The 16,431-nt window shown below is 45.1% G+C and overlaps 1 protein-coding gene across 1 annotated transcript in view; it reads left to right on the top strand.

The window, feature by feature from the left end:
- LOC128979916 (nipped-B-like protein) overlaps positions 1 to 15,936 on the top strand; it is a gene marked incomplete at its 3' end in the record, with an annotated part of 53,825 nt that extends 37,889 nt beyond the window's left edge. The window contains exon 9 of the mRNA XM_054398312.1: positions 14,434 to 15,936. Within this exon, the coding sequence (XP_054254287.1) occupies positions 14,434 to 15,936 (1,503 nt within the window). The remainder of the gene's footprint in view (positions 1 to 14,433) is intronic.
- Between the last annotated feature and the right edge of the window lie 495 nt (positions 15,937 to 16,431).

A 16,431-nucleotide genomic window follows, 5' to 3' on the forward strand; every position in this document is an offset into this window, starting at 1 on the left:
TGCCTTTTGGTGAGCATGCAGCTTTGCCAAGCCAAAAGGAGAATAACTGGGATTAGACTATACTCTGAACTTGTATCAGTGTGAGAGCTGAAGTCTCCCCCACCAACAATAACCAGGCTAGCTCAGTCTGGAAGCAAATGAGAGCTGTATTTACAAGCAAATCTACGATCTATGAAGAAATGCAATGAATATGTACAAATATACAAAATTCACAACATTTACAAATATATACAATCAACAGAAAAGCACAACCAAGCTTCCTTTGCTTCCCCCCCAAAGGGGCCTTTCCCAAGGGGCCTCCCCCCCCCAGAACCCCCTGGCATTGGCAGAAAATTAAAAAGCATAGAGGCTGTTAACTTAGCTCGCCAAGGTCAATGTGTTATCTTCAGCCAGAAGAGAAGAAGCAGCAGCCAGACAGCCCAGCAAGCAAGACGAGAGCTCCCACTGCAACTGGCCCAACTTTGTTTTGAGTAGTGGTTCTTAAACATTTCTATCTATCCAATGGAAGTGTTTAGAACAATCATTATTTTGCTTTCTTTCACCCAATAGTGACTTATTTACACTCTTTAGCTTTCTCTGCTTGAACTTTGCAAAGAAAAATTAAAGAGACAGTTTTAAACCATCACAGAACTGTCATAAATTTGTTCAAGGAATTGAACAAAATATAGATACATTTTGGATGTATGTACATTCTTGGGGGGGAGGATAATGTTTCCAAAAAGGAAAGAAAACAACAAACTTGGATACTAGATCTTTAATATAGTCATAAAGCTCTTCTGTGGCTTACTACATATTCCTTTTATTATGAAGAGTGAAGCAAAATGATCCTGATCACACTTTCTTGGCCTCAAGAGCTTGTGACCCTATTTGTTCAGAACTGTATCAAGCTTTGAAGCTAGGTCTGCAGGATTTGAAAGAAAAATATTAATCTGATGTTTTGGCAAAGTCCTAGATCCTGATAATAAAAAGAAATTCTGCTATCTATGGAATGATGTAGACAAAGCATGGATATTAATGCCTTGAAACATATGTATATTAGATTGGATATTGTGAAAGTTCCAAAGTTCATCTGTTTGTTAAGACCCTAAGGGGTCTTGGGACTTATTCCTTAACAAGACAGGTTTATGCAAACTTGCATATATTTGATTGCAAAAGAATACCTGAAGACATCCGTTTCAGAGGTTAATTACTCTCTCCTCACTTCACTGATACTCTATTTATTATTCTCATGTAGCTCAAAGTGAGTTCAAGATTTGATAAAACACTTGAAGCCTAATGGCTTTTTTCAATTTTCATACTTCTGCAGCAATGATGGCAATCCAAAAAGTTTTTGTGCTAATGGAGTTTTTCCATTATGCCCAGTATAGATAATGATACTATGTACTCATCCTACCTTTAATGACCTAGTTCAACCTGATATTCTCATATTCTTGGCCCAACTTTTTTTTTTTTTTAACCTAGATACAGAAATCTCATAGGGGCAAAATTATAATGATGAAGTCCAGATCTGATACACTGGTGTGGTGATTAAGGAGGAGAGGATGATGGTTATTAATTATGAATTATGAAATATGAATTATGAAAATTATTGTTTATTAATAACCTATTAAACACCTTATATATTGATTCAAATGCACGGTTGTAAAAATATAGACCATAACTGGTTTAGTATATACAATTTGGTCCAATTATAATATTTACAGAATCGATTTCTAATTAAGGGAACAGAAGGGTGCAGTTCTGCTGCTTGTCCACTAGATGGAGACTCGACAAGACACTTGGCAGCTTGCAACTATGTACAGAGATATTTATAATGTTATCACAAGGCAAGTCAAGCTAGAAATATCATGTGGCTACGTGCGGGCGCTTTGAATAGAAGGCTACTGAATGTTGCACACATGGAAAGATGCATTCTGTCTTTCTGTGTAGCAAGGCAAGTTGCTGGGTTACGCTGGCTACTTGCTGCTGCCGGCTGGCTATCGGCTGCCGGTCTGCCCGGGGCTGGTCCCATCCAGGCAGTGCCCTTCTTTCTCCTCCCACCTCCGCGGGTGGGGTACAAGGCTTGCTTTCTCCTCCCGTAGCTGTGGAGGGGTGAGGTTTTCCCTTAGCAGGGTTGGAGTGGCTCCCTGAACAGAGAGTCGGCCCAGCAGGGCCGGTCCGAAGGAGTGGTCTTACGAGATGAGGTGACAGTTCCCAGTAGGCGGGGTCAGCCACCTCCGATCCTGGAGACGGGTTTCGGAGGAGGGGTGCGGTGAAGCGGCGCTTCCCCTGAGTCTCGGCTCGAGCTGACAATGCCGAATCTCGGCGACTGCTCCCATTAATGTGATAATGCAGTCTTTGACTTGATCTCAAAGGAGAGGATGTTTTCTCTCTCTCTTTCTCTCTCGGGGAAATCCCGGGTGCTTTGCCCTGATGACACAGGGCTGTGGAGCGGCGAAAGTGGGCGGCTCCTTTTCTCTCCCTCAAACGGCAGGGGTCACGCAAGATGCATTTCTGCTTATGGCTGCTTATGACTGCAGCAGATCTGGACTGCCTGGCTCGGGCTTAGTCCCTCCCCTTCTGGGCTAAAGCTTACCCTCAGGGCTGTTCCTCAGTCCTCTCGACTGGGCTTACGACTCTGGCTATCTGTAGCTCAAGTGAAGGGATCATCCTTTGCTGGTTCTTCGAGCAGCTCAGTGGCCTGGCTTCTTTCCGTATCGCAGAGGCTTCTAGTACGCTTGCATGTGGGAGTGAGAAGGCTTACAGCTTATGCAGCGCGAGCTTACATAGCGAGTGAAGGCAAAAGGAGAGAGCAGGAAAAGGAACAAAGGGGACAGGACCTTGCCTGTCTGGTAAACAAGATGCCCATCTGGGGTCAGAGCACGTAAGCTTCCCCAGATACGAGGTCCTGGCCTCTGCCTTTTATGGTCATAGCCTGGCACTTTCCATTGGGCGGCTACATGTTAGCTTTAGTGCCCCATTGGATCAAGTGACCTCTGGCATTTTGTATATATACAAGTGGCTAGGTAGCCTAGGGGGCCTTGCTCAGATCCACCTTGCTCAGATCTGCCTTGCTCAAGCCTCGCTCAAGCCTTGCTCACATCTGCTGAAGCCTCGCCTCACTTCAAGCCTTGTCGTCTCGAGTGTCCTGCTTTGCTTCGAGTGCCTGGTCCAGAGCCCTGGGATAAAGCCTGAGCCTCGAATTGGATTACAAACTGGCAGTTTCTGGAGCCTGTCAGCAGAGAGAGCGAGCTAGGGACCATCTCCAAATTTGTACTCTAATCCTCGTGAGTAAACCCGGCCTGCTCATATTTTCCTAAGGGTTATTGGTGGGTGAAGCTATTTGTGTCATAGCTTTTTCCAGTCTCTGAACTCTCAAAATTGTGTCAAAAATTGCCATAAGCATCCTGGAAGAATTCACAACCGAATAGAACCTGTAAATAATTCTATCAGTTTTGTACAGAGTTTTGGGAAAATAATAACTATATTTTATAATTCCCGCCTCGTTAATTTAACCCAAGCTAATACAGACTCTGAAAGGTGAGTTTTGGTTGATACAGCTACAACAGTTTAAAGTATCACAGCTCCTGGATGTTTGCCTTGCTTCTATAATAGAGATACCAGAAGGAAACATTTGCTTGGCTCTTACCTGACTTGTTCAGTCTGGTAGGTTAATGCAAGCCATCCTCTTTAGTTCTTTAAGCTGATGCACTGGACAATGAAATGCACTTGTGGAAATGTGAGCCTTCTGCAAAACAGGGCAGATAACTAGTAACAGTAATGTCTTAAACCATCAGAGCTTTATAGGACCTGTTCAGTGTGGCTGACATTTCTGGGTTAAAATGAAAAAAACTGACTTTTTCCTAAGAACATAAGTTTCTCAATTTGTGTTTCAAAAATTAAAGAGGTTTAATTGAGAAATAAGGTAGCAATATATGTGTGTGTTTAAGTAAGTATATTAATGTATATATAAAAAAATATTTGAAATCTTAATCTGGAAGCTTCTACTTCATGACCATGCCTAATACCTGCCATGAGCTGCTTAGTCAGAGGGAGAAAAAGTATTTCTGTCACTGCATGAAGGTTTCAAAAAAACATTAAAAAAAAAATAGTGCAGGGAAGCTATTCTATATTAGCTCTCATATAAATGCAACAGTAGCTGCTGTTATTCTACAAAAAAAGCAAAAAATCACTATGCTAAATTTATATTGCTTCACGTGTCTACTGTAAAGTTTGTAAGCTTTATATGATGGAGAGGTTATTAATTATGATTTATGAAATTTGAATTATGACAATTATTTTTTTATTAATTATTAAAATTATTAATAACCGATTAATCACTATTCCTACGCTGTAGCCTTTTGTAGCTGTCAGCAAAGGGTTCTCCTGCTTTAGCCTATAGAAAGCGTGAAGCTAGAATTATGCCCTTACTTGGCAGGAGCATGAGCATCCCATGCAGTGGGTGCATGTAGTTGTTTGGAAGAGGGAACGTGCCTACACATGTTGGGACAAGTTTTACAGTATTTGGGGCATAATTCTAGGCATATGATGCCTTCACCACATTACCACCCCCTTGCCCATGGGCAAGTATAGGCCTCGAGTATTGGTTACCCTTGGTAAGGTTTATCCCGTGTGGGTTAAGTTATCTTGTACCCTCTTAGTGGGTTACACTTTCGAACTTGTACTCTGAACAGTGTGCTGACTTAGCAGTGTGCAGTAGCATTTGCTCTGAGCCCAGTATTGCTACTCTTAATTATCTTTCCACCACCCCCTTGAAAAAGTGATGGGGTTTGGCTCCCATGTGACACTGAAGCTTTCGAAGTATCTGTGGAGTTTTGTCAATTTCCCACCCCCTTGATGGAGATGGGCCCTGTCGCTGTGACAGGACTTCCTCAACATTGAGGAGGCGAGGAAGGATTCCTCTCCCTTTCTGACTGGATCAGTAAAGCGATTGCAGTTCACACTGTTTCCTTTCTCTGCCACGGTGGCATGGGCAATGCGGCTTGGGCGGGGAACCTCATGTTGATGAGTAGCTTGAACCACGGGTCTGGCGAGTCAGTGTTTCCAGTAGCTCTGTGTGTTTCCTTTACCTCTGCTGAGACTTCAGGAACCTTGCAGGTGTCCTCTTCCGGTGCAGTGCCTGTGTCTGCCAGGGTTGGTAGAAGGGGATGCTTGAGAGCATTGCTCTTCCCTTCTCTGGCTGTGCAGTGTCACGTTACAGCCGGCAGTGCGGGTTCCTTTCACTGGCGTTCCTCCCTGTTGGGTCTTTGGTTCCCATTGGAACTCTCCCGCTTGGAGGCTTTTTTGAATTTGGTGTTTGCAGCCTTTTCCCCGGGCTTTCCTCTCAGGTTGCTGGGTTTAGCCTTGTTGGCTTCTGTAGCAGCTTGGCTTTTCTGCAGCTTGAGGCGACGCTGCGGTGGGCTCAAGTCACGTCCCGAGTCTGAGCCTGAAGTGATGTTCCCTGTGCCTTTAAGGTCACAGTGAATTCCCTTACTGGGATGCTGTGCGAGTTGCCGAGCCGAATTGGCACCTTTGTTGGAGGAGCTTTTGTTTTCCTGTTTGCCTCTAGGGCTGCTCTGCTGAGGGACACTTGGTCCTCTGTTGGCTTGGGGGTTGCCTAGCAATGCTGGCTCCAATCTCGCCTTTCTTAGGGAGATTCGCTGCTAATTGAAGTTAATGGCTTCTTTGTTGCCCCGGGGGTGTGGAGCCTGGTCTGGATTGCAGAACCGATTTGTCAGCTACTGGCCCTCCTGGTGGGGGTGAGCTGATGTTGTTCGCAGGATGGTACTGGGTGGCTGCTGAATTAAGATCAGCTGGCCTCTGCTTGTCAGTTTGATCAAGCAGAATGTGAAAGTATGGCTCTCGTGGATGGTGTATCCTGAATGTTTTGCAGTTGGCATTTGGTCGCCATTGTGCCTTGAAGGCGGACATGGTTTCTTTTATGTGCAGCTCAAATAGGTCGCAGAGTGTCTGGCTCTGTGCCTCTGACTTTGCCAGTTCCTTTTCCAATTGGAAAACCTTTTGATAAAAAAAATTTATTTCCTCTTGCATCTGTATGATACAAGATGCCATGAGGATAGCGTGTTTGCTGCTGGGATCACTTAGCTTTGCGAAAATGCAGTCTGGATTTTTGCAATTTTGTTTTGCCCACTCCGAGTCTGGAGCTGTAATATTTTACCCCAAATTATGGAAATATTTCACTGCTGTGCACCCTGCTTGCTGCGCCATGATATGATGGAGAGGTTATTCATTATGATTAATCAAATTTGAATTATGAAAGTTAATTTTATTAATTATTAAAAATTATTAATAACCTATCAATCACTATTTTCTATACAGATTCTAGTGCACGGTTGTGAAATATACCACATAACTGGTTTAGTATGTACAATTTGGACCCAATTAGAATATTTACAGAATTAATTTTGATTAAAGGAACGAAGGGTGCAATTCCGTCACTTGATGGCGAATCGACAAGACGCTTGGCAGCTTTAACTGTACACAGAGAAAGATTTACAATGTGTCAGAGGCAATTCAAGCTAGAATGTCATGTGGCTAGGCATGGGTGCTTTGAACTAAATGTTAGGGGATGCTGCACACGTGAAACTGAAAAGATACCCTGTGTCTTGGGTTTGTAGCAAAGCAAGTTGCTAGGCTACGCTAGCTGGCTGCTGCCTGCTTGGTGTCTGTACGGGCCTGGCCTGGGGCTGGTCTGTTCCGGGAGGGGGCTGGCTCCCAGGGCTGAGGTTGCGGCAGAGCCACTGGAGGGCCGTGGGGGGAGCTTCTCTCCAGATGGTGATGGTGGCTTTCCTTCTCCTCCCACCTCTGTGGGAGGGGCGAGACTTTTGCCGGTCAGTGGGTCCCCTTAGCAGGGCGGCAGGTGGTCCCTCAGCGTGGCTGCAGGTGCCAGGTGCTGGTCCCTGCTGGGGTCGGTGAGGCTGGGCCGGGCCATTTGGGGTCGGCCCTTGCAGAGTTGGTCTGCACTGTGGGACAGGACGATGGTTCCTGGTAGGCGGGGTTGGACGTCTCTGATTCTATGTCACAACAGGCGAAGCTGGGGTTGGCCCTCATGCAATGACAGTCTTCAGGGCCGGCGGGAGTAGCAGCCTCTTCTTCCAATCCAGTGGGACTGGGCTTTCGACGCTGTAGCCTTCTGTAGCTGTCAGCGAAGGGTTCTCCTTTGCAGATTCCTCAGGTAAACTGAGGCACAGCAGCCTTCCTGGGGTGCTGGTTTCTTCTCCATACTGCAGAAGCTGCTAGTTTGCTTGCATGTAGGAGTGAGAAGACTTACTGGCAATGGCCATGGAGCTTAGCACCAAAGGCTTAGCTCTTAGGCAATGAGCTTACAAGCTCAGGCAAAGGGAGAGTGCAAAAGGAGAGCAACTTGTTTACAAGTCGGGGTAATACTTATAAGTTTCTCAAGACTGGATTTGGAACTAGATGATCTTTATGGTCCCTTCCAACCCAAACCATTCTGTGAATCTATGAATTGACCATGTTGCTACTTGTTACTTTGTTCTAATGCTAATTTTGGAGATGATTCTTCAAAGTTTTAGTTCTGAATAACAATCTTCTGCAAGTATAGAAGAAATTAGAAGTCGTGTTATAATTCTAGTTTACATCTTGAGAGGTTTGGCTTTTTTTCCTTAGAGTTTAGTTCCCTTTGCCTTGATTGCATCCTCCTTACCCTTCTTCCCCTGCTCCCCAAACAAGAGCTGGGTCCTTGGATCTGATGATAAGGCACCACAAATATGGTCACAAAATAAATTATTTTTCTTATTGTGTTTGTGGTCCAGATGTTTTGACAATAGATTTACAACAGGGCAGCTTTCCAGCCATTGTGTCCCAAGCCCGTAATTTTGCATGGGGTTGTTGTGACCCAAGTGCAGCACTTGACCTTATTGAATCCCATACTGTTGGTCTCAGCCCATTGATTCAGCCTGTCCAGATTTCTCTGCAAAATGATTGTTGAGAAATAAGAATATGAACCTTAGTGCAGGCACAGGTTTTGAATTTCATGGCAGAAATCATTTTTAGAATAGAATCATAGACTGGTTTGGGTTGGAAGGGACCTTTAATGCTCATCTAGTCCAACCCCCCTGCAGTCAGCAGGGACATCTTCAACTAGAGCAGGTTGCTCAGAGCCCCAACCAACCTCACCTGGAATGGTTCCAGGGATGGGGCATCTATCACTTCCGGGCAACCTATTCCACTGTTTCACAACCCTCATTGTAAAACATTTCTTTCTTATATCTCATCTAAATCTCCCCTCTTTCAGTTCAAACCATCACCCTTTGTCCTGTCACAACAGGCCCTGCTAAAAAGTCTGTCCCCAGCTTTCTGATCAGCCCCCTTTAAGCACTGAAAGGCCACTAGAAGGTCTTCCTGGAGACTTCTAGAAGGAGGAGACTTCTAGAAGGAGTTCCCTTCCAACCTAAACCATTCTCTTCTCCAGGCTGAACAACCCTAACTCTCTCAGCCTGGCCTCATAGCAGAGGGCTTCCAGCCCTGCCAGCATTGCTGTGGCCTCCTTTGGCCTCACTCCAATAGGTTTCTGTCTGTGCTATGCTGAGTACTCCAGAGCTGGCCCCAGCACTGCATGGGGGATCTCAGCACAGTGGAACAGAGGGGCAGAATCCCCTCCCTCCAGCTTCTGCCCATGCTGCTGGGGTTCAGCCCAGGATACAGTTGACTCTCTGGGCTGCAAGTGCACACTGCCAGCTCATGTCCAGCTTTTCACCTACCAGTATCCCCAAGTCCTCCACAGGGCTGCTCTCAGTCTCATCTTCCCCCAGCCTGGATTGATACTGAGGATTGCTTGACCCAGCTACAGGACCTTGTACTTGACCTTGTTGAATCTAATGAGGTTCAACCTCATGCTACCTCATGTACCTCAGTACCATGTTGATAATATAGTGAGAAGAGGCTATCCCTTCCTTCTTGACACCCAGCCCTCAGATATTTATAAACATTCACAGGATCACAGGCTGACAGGATGTTAGGGTTGGAAGGGACCTCCAGAGATCATTGAGTCTAACCCCCATCAGAGCAGGACCATAGAACCCAGAACAGGTCACATATGAATGCATCCAGATGGATCTTGAAAGTCTCCAGAGAAGGAGACTCCACAACCTCTCTGGGGAGCCTGTTCCAGTGCTCTGTGACCCTCACAGTAAAGACATTCCCCCTCATGTTGAGGTGGAACCTCCTGTGCTGTAGTTTATATCCATTACCCCTTGTCCTATCACAAGATGCAACTGAGCAGAGCCTGTCCCTGTCCCCTCCTTCGTGACCCCCAGCCCTCAGATATTTATAAACATTTATTAAATCCCCTCTCAGTCTTCTCCTCTCCAGACTACACAGCCCCAGGGCTCTCAGCCTCTCCTCCCCAGGCAGTGCTCCAGTCCCTCAATCATCCTGGTAGCTCTCTGTTGGACTCTCTCCAGCAGATCCCTGTCCCTCTTGAACTGGGGAGCCCAAAACTGGACACAATATTCCAGGTGAGGTCTCACCAGGGCAGTGTAGAGGGGGAGGAGAACCTCCCTTGATCTGCTGGACACCCTCCTCTTAATGCACCCCAGGACCCCATTGGCCTTCTTGGCCCCCAGGGCACATTGCTGTCCCATGGATAACTTGTTATCCACCAGCACTCCCAGGTCCTTCTCCACAAAGCTGCTCTCCAGCAGATCGACTCCTAACCTGTACTGGTGCAGTTTATTCTTCCTTCCCAGGTGCAGGACTCTGCACTTATCCTTGCTGAACTTCCTTAGGTTCCTCTCTGCCCAGCTCTCAGTCTGTCCAGGTCTCACTGAATGGCTGCACAGCCTTCAGGTGTCTCAGTCAAGCCTTCCAGTTTGGTATCATCAGCAAACCTGCAGAGCAGACTCTGTCTGTCTGTCTGTCTGACCCTCATCAATGGCATTGATGAAGATGTTGAACAGGACTGCACCCAGCACTGATCCCTGGGGGACTCCATTAGTTACAGCTCTCCAGCTGAACTTGGCACCATTGACCACCACTCTTTGCACTCTATTTTGTAACCAGTTCCTAATCCATCTCACTGTCTGCTCTTCTGTCCCACACCTCCTGAGCTTACTCACAAGGATGTTATGGGAGACAGTGTCAAAAGCCTTACTAAGGTCAGGGTAGACTACATCCACTGCTCTCCCTGCAACTACCCATTCAGTTACGACATCATAGAATGATACATTAGTCAAGTAGGATTTCCCCTTGGTAAATCCACGCTGACTGCTCCTGATCATCTTCTTCTCCTCCAAGTGCCTAGAGATGACCTTTAGAATGAGTCGCTCCATCATTTTTCCAGGGATGGAGGTGAGGCTGTGTGGTCTGTAGTTTCCTGGAACCTCTTTCCTGCCCTTTTTGAAGACTGGAGTGACATTGGCTTTCCTCCAGTCCTCAGGCACCTCTCCTGTCTGCCAGGATTTTGCAAAAATGATGGAGAGTGGCAGAGCAACAACGTCAGGCAGCTCTCAACACTCTTGGGTGCATCTCATCAGGCCCCATGGACTTGTGAATATTCGGTTTATGTAACTGATCCCTAACTCAGTCTTCATTGACTAGTGAAAAGTCCTCCCCTCCTCCAGTCATCTTCTCCTTCATCTAGGGTCTGGACTTCGTAGGGGAGTTCAGTCTTAGGAGTAAAGACTGAAGCAAAGGCAGCATTCAGCAACTCTGCCTTCCCTGCATCCTCAGTTATCAGGGCTGCCTCCTCGTTCAGCAGTGGGCCCACACATTCCCTATTCTTCACTTTCCTACTGACAGATTTGAAGAAGCCCTTCTTGTTCTCTTTTACTTCCTTTGCCAGTTTCAGTTCTAAGGTGGCTTTGGCCTTCCTTGTTGCCTTCTTACATGCCCTGACAGCTACTCTATAGTTCTCCCATGTGACAAGTCCCTTCCTCCATGAACTGTAAGTATCTTTCTTCCATGAGATCTCCTTCAGAAGCTCCTTGCTAACCCATGCAGGTTTCCTGGCACATCTACCCCATTTTTTACTCAAGGGAACACACCTATCTTGGGCTTGGAGGAAGTGGCATTTAAAAATTGTCCAACTTTCTTGGGCTCCTTTACCCTCCAGAGTCATAGCCCATGGGATTCCTGCAAATATATCTCTGAGGAGTAAAAAGTTAGCCCTGCGGATGTCCAGGGTCAAAACTTCTTCCTAACATCTAATCTAAATCTACCCTCTTCTAGCTTGGATCCATTCCCCCTAGTCCTATCAATAGTCGACATCCTAAAAAGTCCCTCACCATCTTTCTTGTAGGCCCCCTTCAGATACTGGAATGTCACAATAAGGTCTCCTTCTCTTTTCCATACTGAACAACCCCAACTTGCTCAGCCTGTCCTCATAGGAGAGGTGCTCCAGCCCTCTGATATCATCCTTGTGGCCTTTCTCTGGACAGGTTCCAGCACATTCATATCTTTCTTGTAATTGGGGCTCTAGAACTGGACACAGTACTCCATGTGGGGTCTCACGAGAGTGGTGTAGAGGGGAAGAATTACCTCCTTCGACCTGCTGGCCACACTTCTCTTGATGCAACCCAGGATCTGGTTGGCTTTCTGGGCTGCAAGTGCACACTGGTGGCTCATATTGAACTTCTCATCCACCAGCACCCCCAAGTCCTTTTCTTCAGGGTTGCTCTCAAGCCAGTCCCTGCCCAGCCTATATCAGTGCCTGGGATTGCCCTGACCCAAGATGCAGGACCTCGCACTTGGTCTTGCTGAACCTCATGAGGTTGTCATGGGCCCATCTCTCCAGCCTGTCAAGGTCCCTCTGGATGGATCCCTTCCCTCCAGCCTGTCTGCTGCACCACACAGCTTGGTGTTGTGGACGAAATTGCTGAGGGTGCACTCGATGCCACTGTCCATGTTGCCAATGAAGATGTTAAACAAGACTGGTCCCAGTAACGATCCCTGAGGGACTCCACTTGTCACTGGCCTCCACTTGGACTTCGACCCATTGACAGCCACTCTTTGGGTGCAGCCGTCAAGCCAGTTCTTTATCCACTGAGTGGCCATCCATCAAACCCATATTTTACCATCTCGGAGACCAGGATGTTGTGCAGGACAGTTTTGAAGGATTTGCTCAGGTTCAGATAAATGTTTATTATGATTGCAAAGGGAAAATACTCAAACTTTTAAGTGTGTAAGTAGCCCCCTATCTAATACCTGTGTGTTATGGTGTATATTTCAGCTATATACTCCTTGCTTCACAGAGAAGCATGGAGTGTTGGAGTTATTTTAATCATTTTTTGTTGTTCATGTGTTCCCTGGCTACAGTAAATGTGAAGTCTGAACTGATGTTCTGATCTAAGTAGGGAGAACCTCTGTTTTATCATTGCAGGTCCTTGCTTAGTTCATGTATAATGAAGCAAACTGAATCTGCAGAAGAGAATCTTTTATAGTAGTTGTGATGGTAGTTATTATGGCTATTAATTTATGAAATTATGAACATTAATAATAATATTTCATTATGTATTAATATAAAAGTTATTAATAACCTTTAATCAATATATAGATGCAGATCCTAGTGCACAGTTGTCAATGTATCCCATAAACCGGTACAGTATAACAATCTTGAACCAAATTAGAAAAATACAAAACAGTTATTCAATTAAGACAACTGGGTGCAATTCTGCTGCTTGTCCACCAGATGGCAAGATGCTTGGCAGCTGCTAAACAGCTAGGAGAGACAGAGGGCATACAATTAAAGAACCTTTTAAAGAGACTTAAATCAATTTTTCCTTGTGAATTATAACTGGGCATTCCTGGGGAAGGCTGCTTATAAACCATCAGTCACAATACCATGCAAGTTAAAGTTTGGGGATTTTAAACAGAACCAAAACTGGTGTTAAACACGTTGCTATGCAGGTTGCTACCGAGGCTGGCTGCCGAGGCTAAGGGACCCGGCAGGGGCTGTGGCTCCTGTGGCTGGCATCGAGGCTCGCAGGGAACTGGCGGGGTTGTAGCTGGTCACTGCTGAGGCTGGCTCTGGGGGTGGCCCCTTCTGGACACGGTGGAGGCAAGCCTTCTCCCACTGCTGCAGGGGTGGGGCATTGACTTCTGCCGACAGGCAAGTTCACCTGGACAGGCTCTTGGGCGCTTCCTGTTGCTGGCAGTGCTGCGGAGTCTGCAGGACGTGAGGGGGGAGCAGTTCCCCTCCTGAAGCAGCTTGGGAGCATGGGGGGTGGCGCAGAGCAGAATGGTTTTCCCCTGGCTCATCTCAAAAGGTGAGTGAGCGCTCCGGGGCACTCACAGGTGGTCCTGGCAGAGCATGGGCAGTGCTCTGAATCACGTGGAGCTTAACTCACAGGGCTGTGGAGCAGCAGGTGTCATCTCCTTCTGCTGCGGCTGAGCAGCCAGCATACAGGGGCTTCTAGTTGCAGTCCTTGCTTTGCGAGCGGGCACATGAAGGCTATAGCTCACAGGTCTGTGGCTTGTACTCGTGGCAGACACTGTTAGAACAGCCAAAAGATTCAGACTAGTTCTGCCAGCTGGCTAGGCTTACCAGTGGGGTCTCAGTCCCTTTAAGATGCAGTGGCAGCTTCTTCCTAGCGGCAGGACTTCAGATACGATGCTAAGCTGTAGTGAAGGACTCTGCTGGTTTCTGGGTAAACTGAGGCACGATGGTGCTTCCCAGGTAGAAGGCCTCTCTCCAGACTGCAGACAAATGCAGAACATGTGCACAGAGCAATACCAGAAACAATAGCAAAAGCAGAACAGCACAAAAGAGCAAAAGCAAAAGAGCAACTTGTTTACAATTTTGGGTAATATTTATAATTTACTCAAGGCTTGGATTTAACCAATAGTCAAACTTGGTAAACACTATTAGCCAATAGCATAGCATATGGTCAGAATTATGCCCAAACTTGGAAGAAGCATGAGTATCCCACAAGCATCCCATAAGGTGAGTGTGTGATCTTGTTTACCCCAAAGAAGGCAGGTTGGGTTATTTACCCCGGCTTGCTGACGCCTGGCCCTTTGTTTACTCAGCTCTGGCTGAGCCCACTCCGGAAGGAAGGGGAATGGGGGGGGTTGAGCAAAACATGTAGGGACAAGTTTTGGCAATATTTGGGGCATAATTCTGGGCATAGGCACCCTTCGCCACAGTAGCAGTATTCCTCAGATCTTGCTTCGAGTGTAAATTGATTTTGTTGTTGTTGTTATGTATTGCAGTTGCTTTATTAGATGGTCCTCTTGGCAATTTTACAGGTACTTCGATTTCATATGTTTTGAGTGTGTTTTTACTAATTGGCAATAGCCTGAATACATTAAAAGGTATTAGTTAGGAAAGTTCTATTCTTGCTTCAATGGGTTTTGTTGTGTGTGCACATACATGCTGAGAATTAATTGGTGGGAGTGGAGGGGAATGGACATTTTTGCCCGAACGTTTACTTGTTTCTATATAGCATTTATGATTTTTCTCTTAATTTGCAGATAAGCCTCTAAAGAAGCGAAAACAGGAAAACAAACCGCAGGAGCCTGGAGGTACTACTGGAGGAAATAGAGCAGCTTCTCAGGAGACAGGTTCTGCAGGAAATGGGGCGAGGCCAGCATTGATGGTTAGTATTGATCTGCAGCAAGCAGGAAGAGCAGACTCTCAGGCAACAGTAACTCAGGATTTGGACGCCATGAGAAAACCTGAAGAAATTAAGCAGTATAATGATGGATTTGTGTGTGTTCCCCAAGAAGATGCTGTTGGAGTTCTTCAATTTAAACCTGAAAACCATCCTGAGATTTTTATGAAAACGTCAGACTTCGAGGGTCAGAAGACAGATATCCAGCAAAATGAAAAAAGACAAATGGAATTTCAGCAAAATTTGAGCGGGGGATTGGAAAGTAAACACAGTGAGAACAAACAGATACAAGCTAAACATGAAAGCAAGCATGAAAGCAGACATATAGAAGTGAAGCACAATGAGAACAGACAGATAGAATCAAAACAAAATGAGAGCAGGCAAATGGAGATGAAACAAAATGAGGGTAAACAAAATAATGGCAAGCAGGAAATAAGGCAGAGGCCTGAAATGCCAAAACAGAAGAGTGAAGGCAGGCCTGAAACACCAAAACATAGACATGATAACAGGAGAGACTCCAGTAAAGCATTGTCAGATAAAAAATTTGAAATATCTAGGCATAAACTAGATATGAAATCTGATCTTTCAAGGATAAAATCTGAAAGTAGATCTGATCTAACAAAACAAAGGCCTGATGGACGTTCAGTTTCTGATACACCGAGGTGTGACTATGATAGCCTTAAACAAAGATCTGAGGACAGGGAGGAGTCGGAGAGATACAGAGGAGATCCATCCAAGATTAGAAGGCCTGAATATTTGAGATCCTCAAACAAAAATGAACATGATTCTAAGCATGGTATTAAATCTGCTGGTTCAAAAGTTGAGAAATTTGAAAGGAAACACAGGCACGAGTCTGCTGAATCAAGGGAAAGGTTTTCTTCTGGAGATCAGAAATCAAGATCTGACAGCCCTCGCATTAAACAGGAAGGTAAAGGAGATTCTAGTAAACCAAGACCTGATAAACCTGCTTTTAAATCACCCAACAGCAAGGATGAACGAAGGACAGATGGTAATAAGAGTAAAGTAGATAGTAATAAAGCACATGCTGACAATAAAGCAGAGTTTCCCAGTTATTTGTTGGGAGCAAGATCTGGCACACTGAAACATTTTGTCATTCCAAAAATCAAACGTGATAAAGATGGCAATGTCACTCAGGAGTCAAGGAAAACTGAATTTAAAGGTGAACAGAAGGACAAAATAGAGAAGATTGGGCTAGCTGAAGATCTAAATAAAGGAGCTAAGCCTGTAGTTGTCCTTCAAAAACTTTCATTGGATGATGTGCAGAAATTTATTAAGGATAGAGATGATAAATCAAGAGGCTCTTTTAAACCTAACAAGAACAAATCATCCAAATCTAATAAAGGTAAGAATTTTAATGTTAATTGCATTATATCTTGTACACTCCTGTTCATTTAGCTTTGCTACTCTTGTGGTTAGAAATTAAGCACAAATATTTGATAGTTAGTTTATATGCTTGCTTATATGGTGATTTTGGAGAACAAAGTGAAACTTGTCTTACAGAATTGTTGTTATTGGAAATCTTGCTACAGTATAATTGAAATTATTTCTTTACTCCAATGCAAGTTCCTAATGTGGGAAAACTTAGTCTTCAACTGTACTTAAGCTACATTAGTTTAATCTGGTAATTTATCTAGTTAAACATAACTGCTATATGACTGTTTTAAATTCGTTTAAGTGTACCCATATAAGGGACTAGTGCTGCTATAACTAAATCAGTATAGCTGGAGTGGTAGGAAATACGATGTATACAAGTCCTAAGATTCTTTTGTATTTTTAAATGGAGTTGAAATGTGTTCTTTTTCAAGGAATGTTTTGATGTGATGAAATAAGGTAATTA

Source organism: Indicator indicator (genome assembly GCF_027791375.1).
Source record: "Indicator indicator isolate 239-I01 chromosome W unlocalized genomic scaffold, UM_Iind_1.1 iindW_random_scaffold_140, whole genome shotgun sequence".
Lineage (NCBI taxonomy): Eukaryota > Metazoa > Chordata > Aves > Piciformes > Indicatoridae > Indicator > Indicator indicator.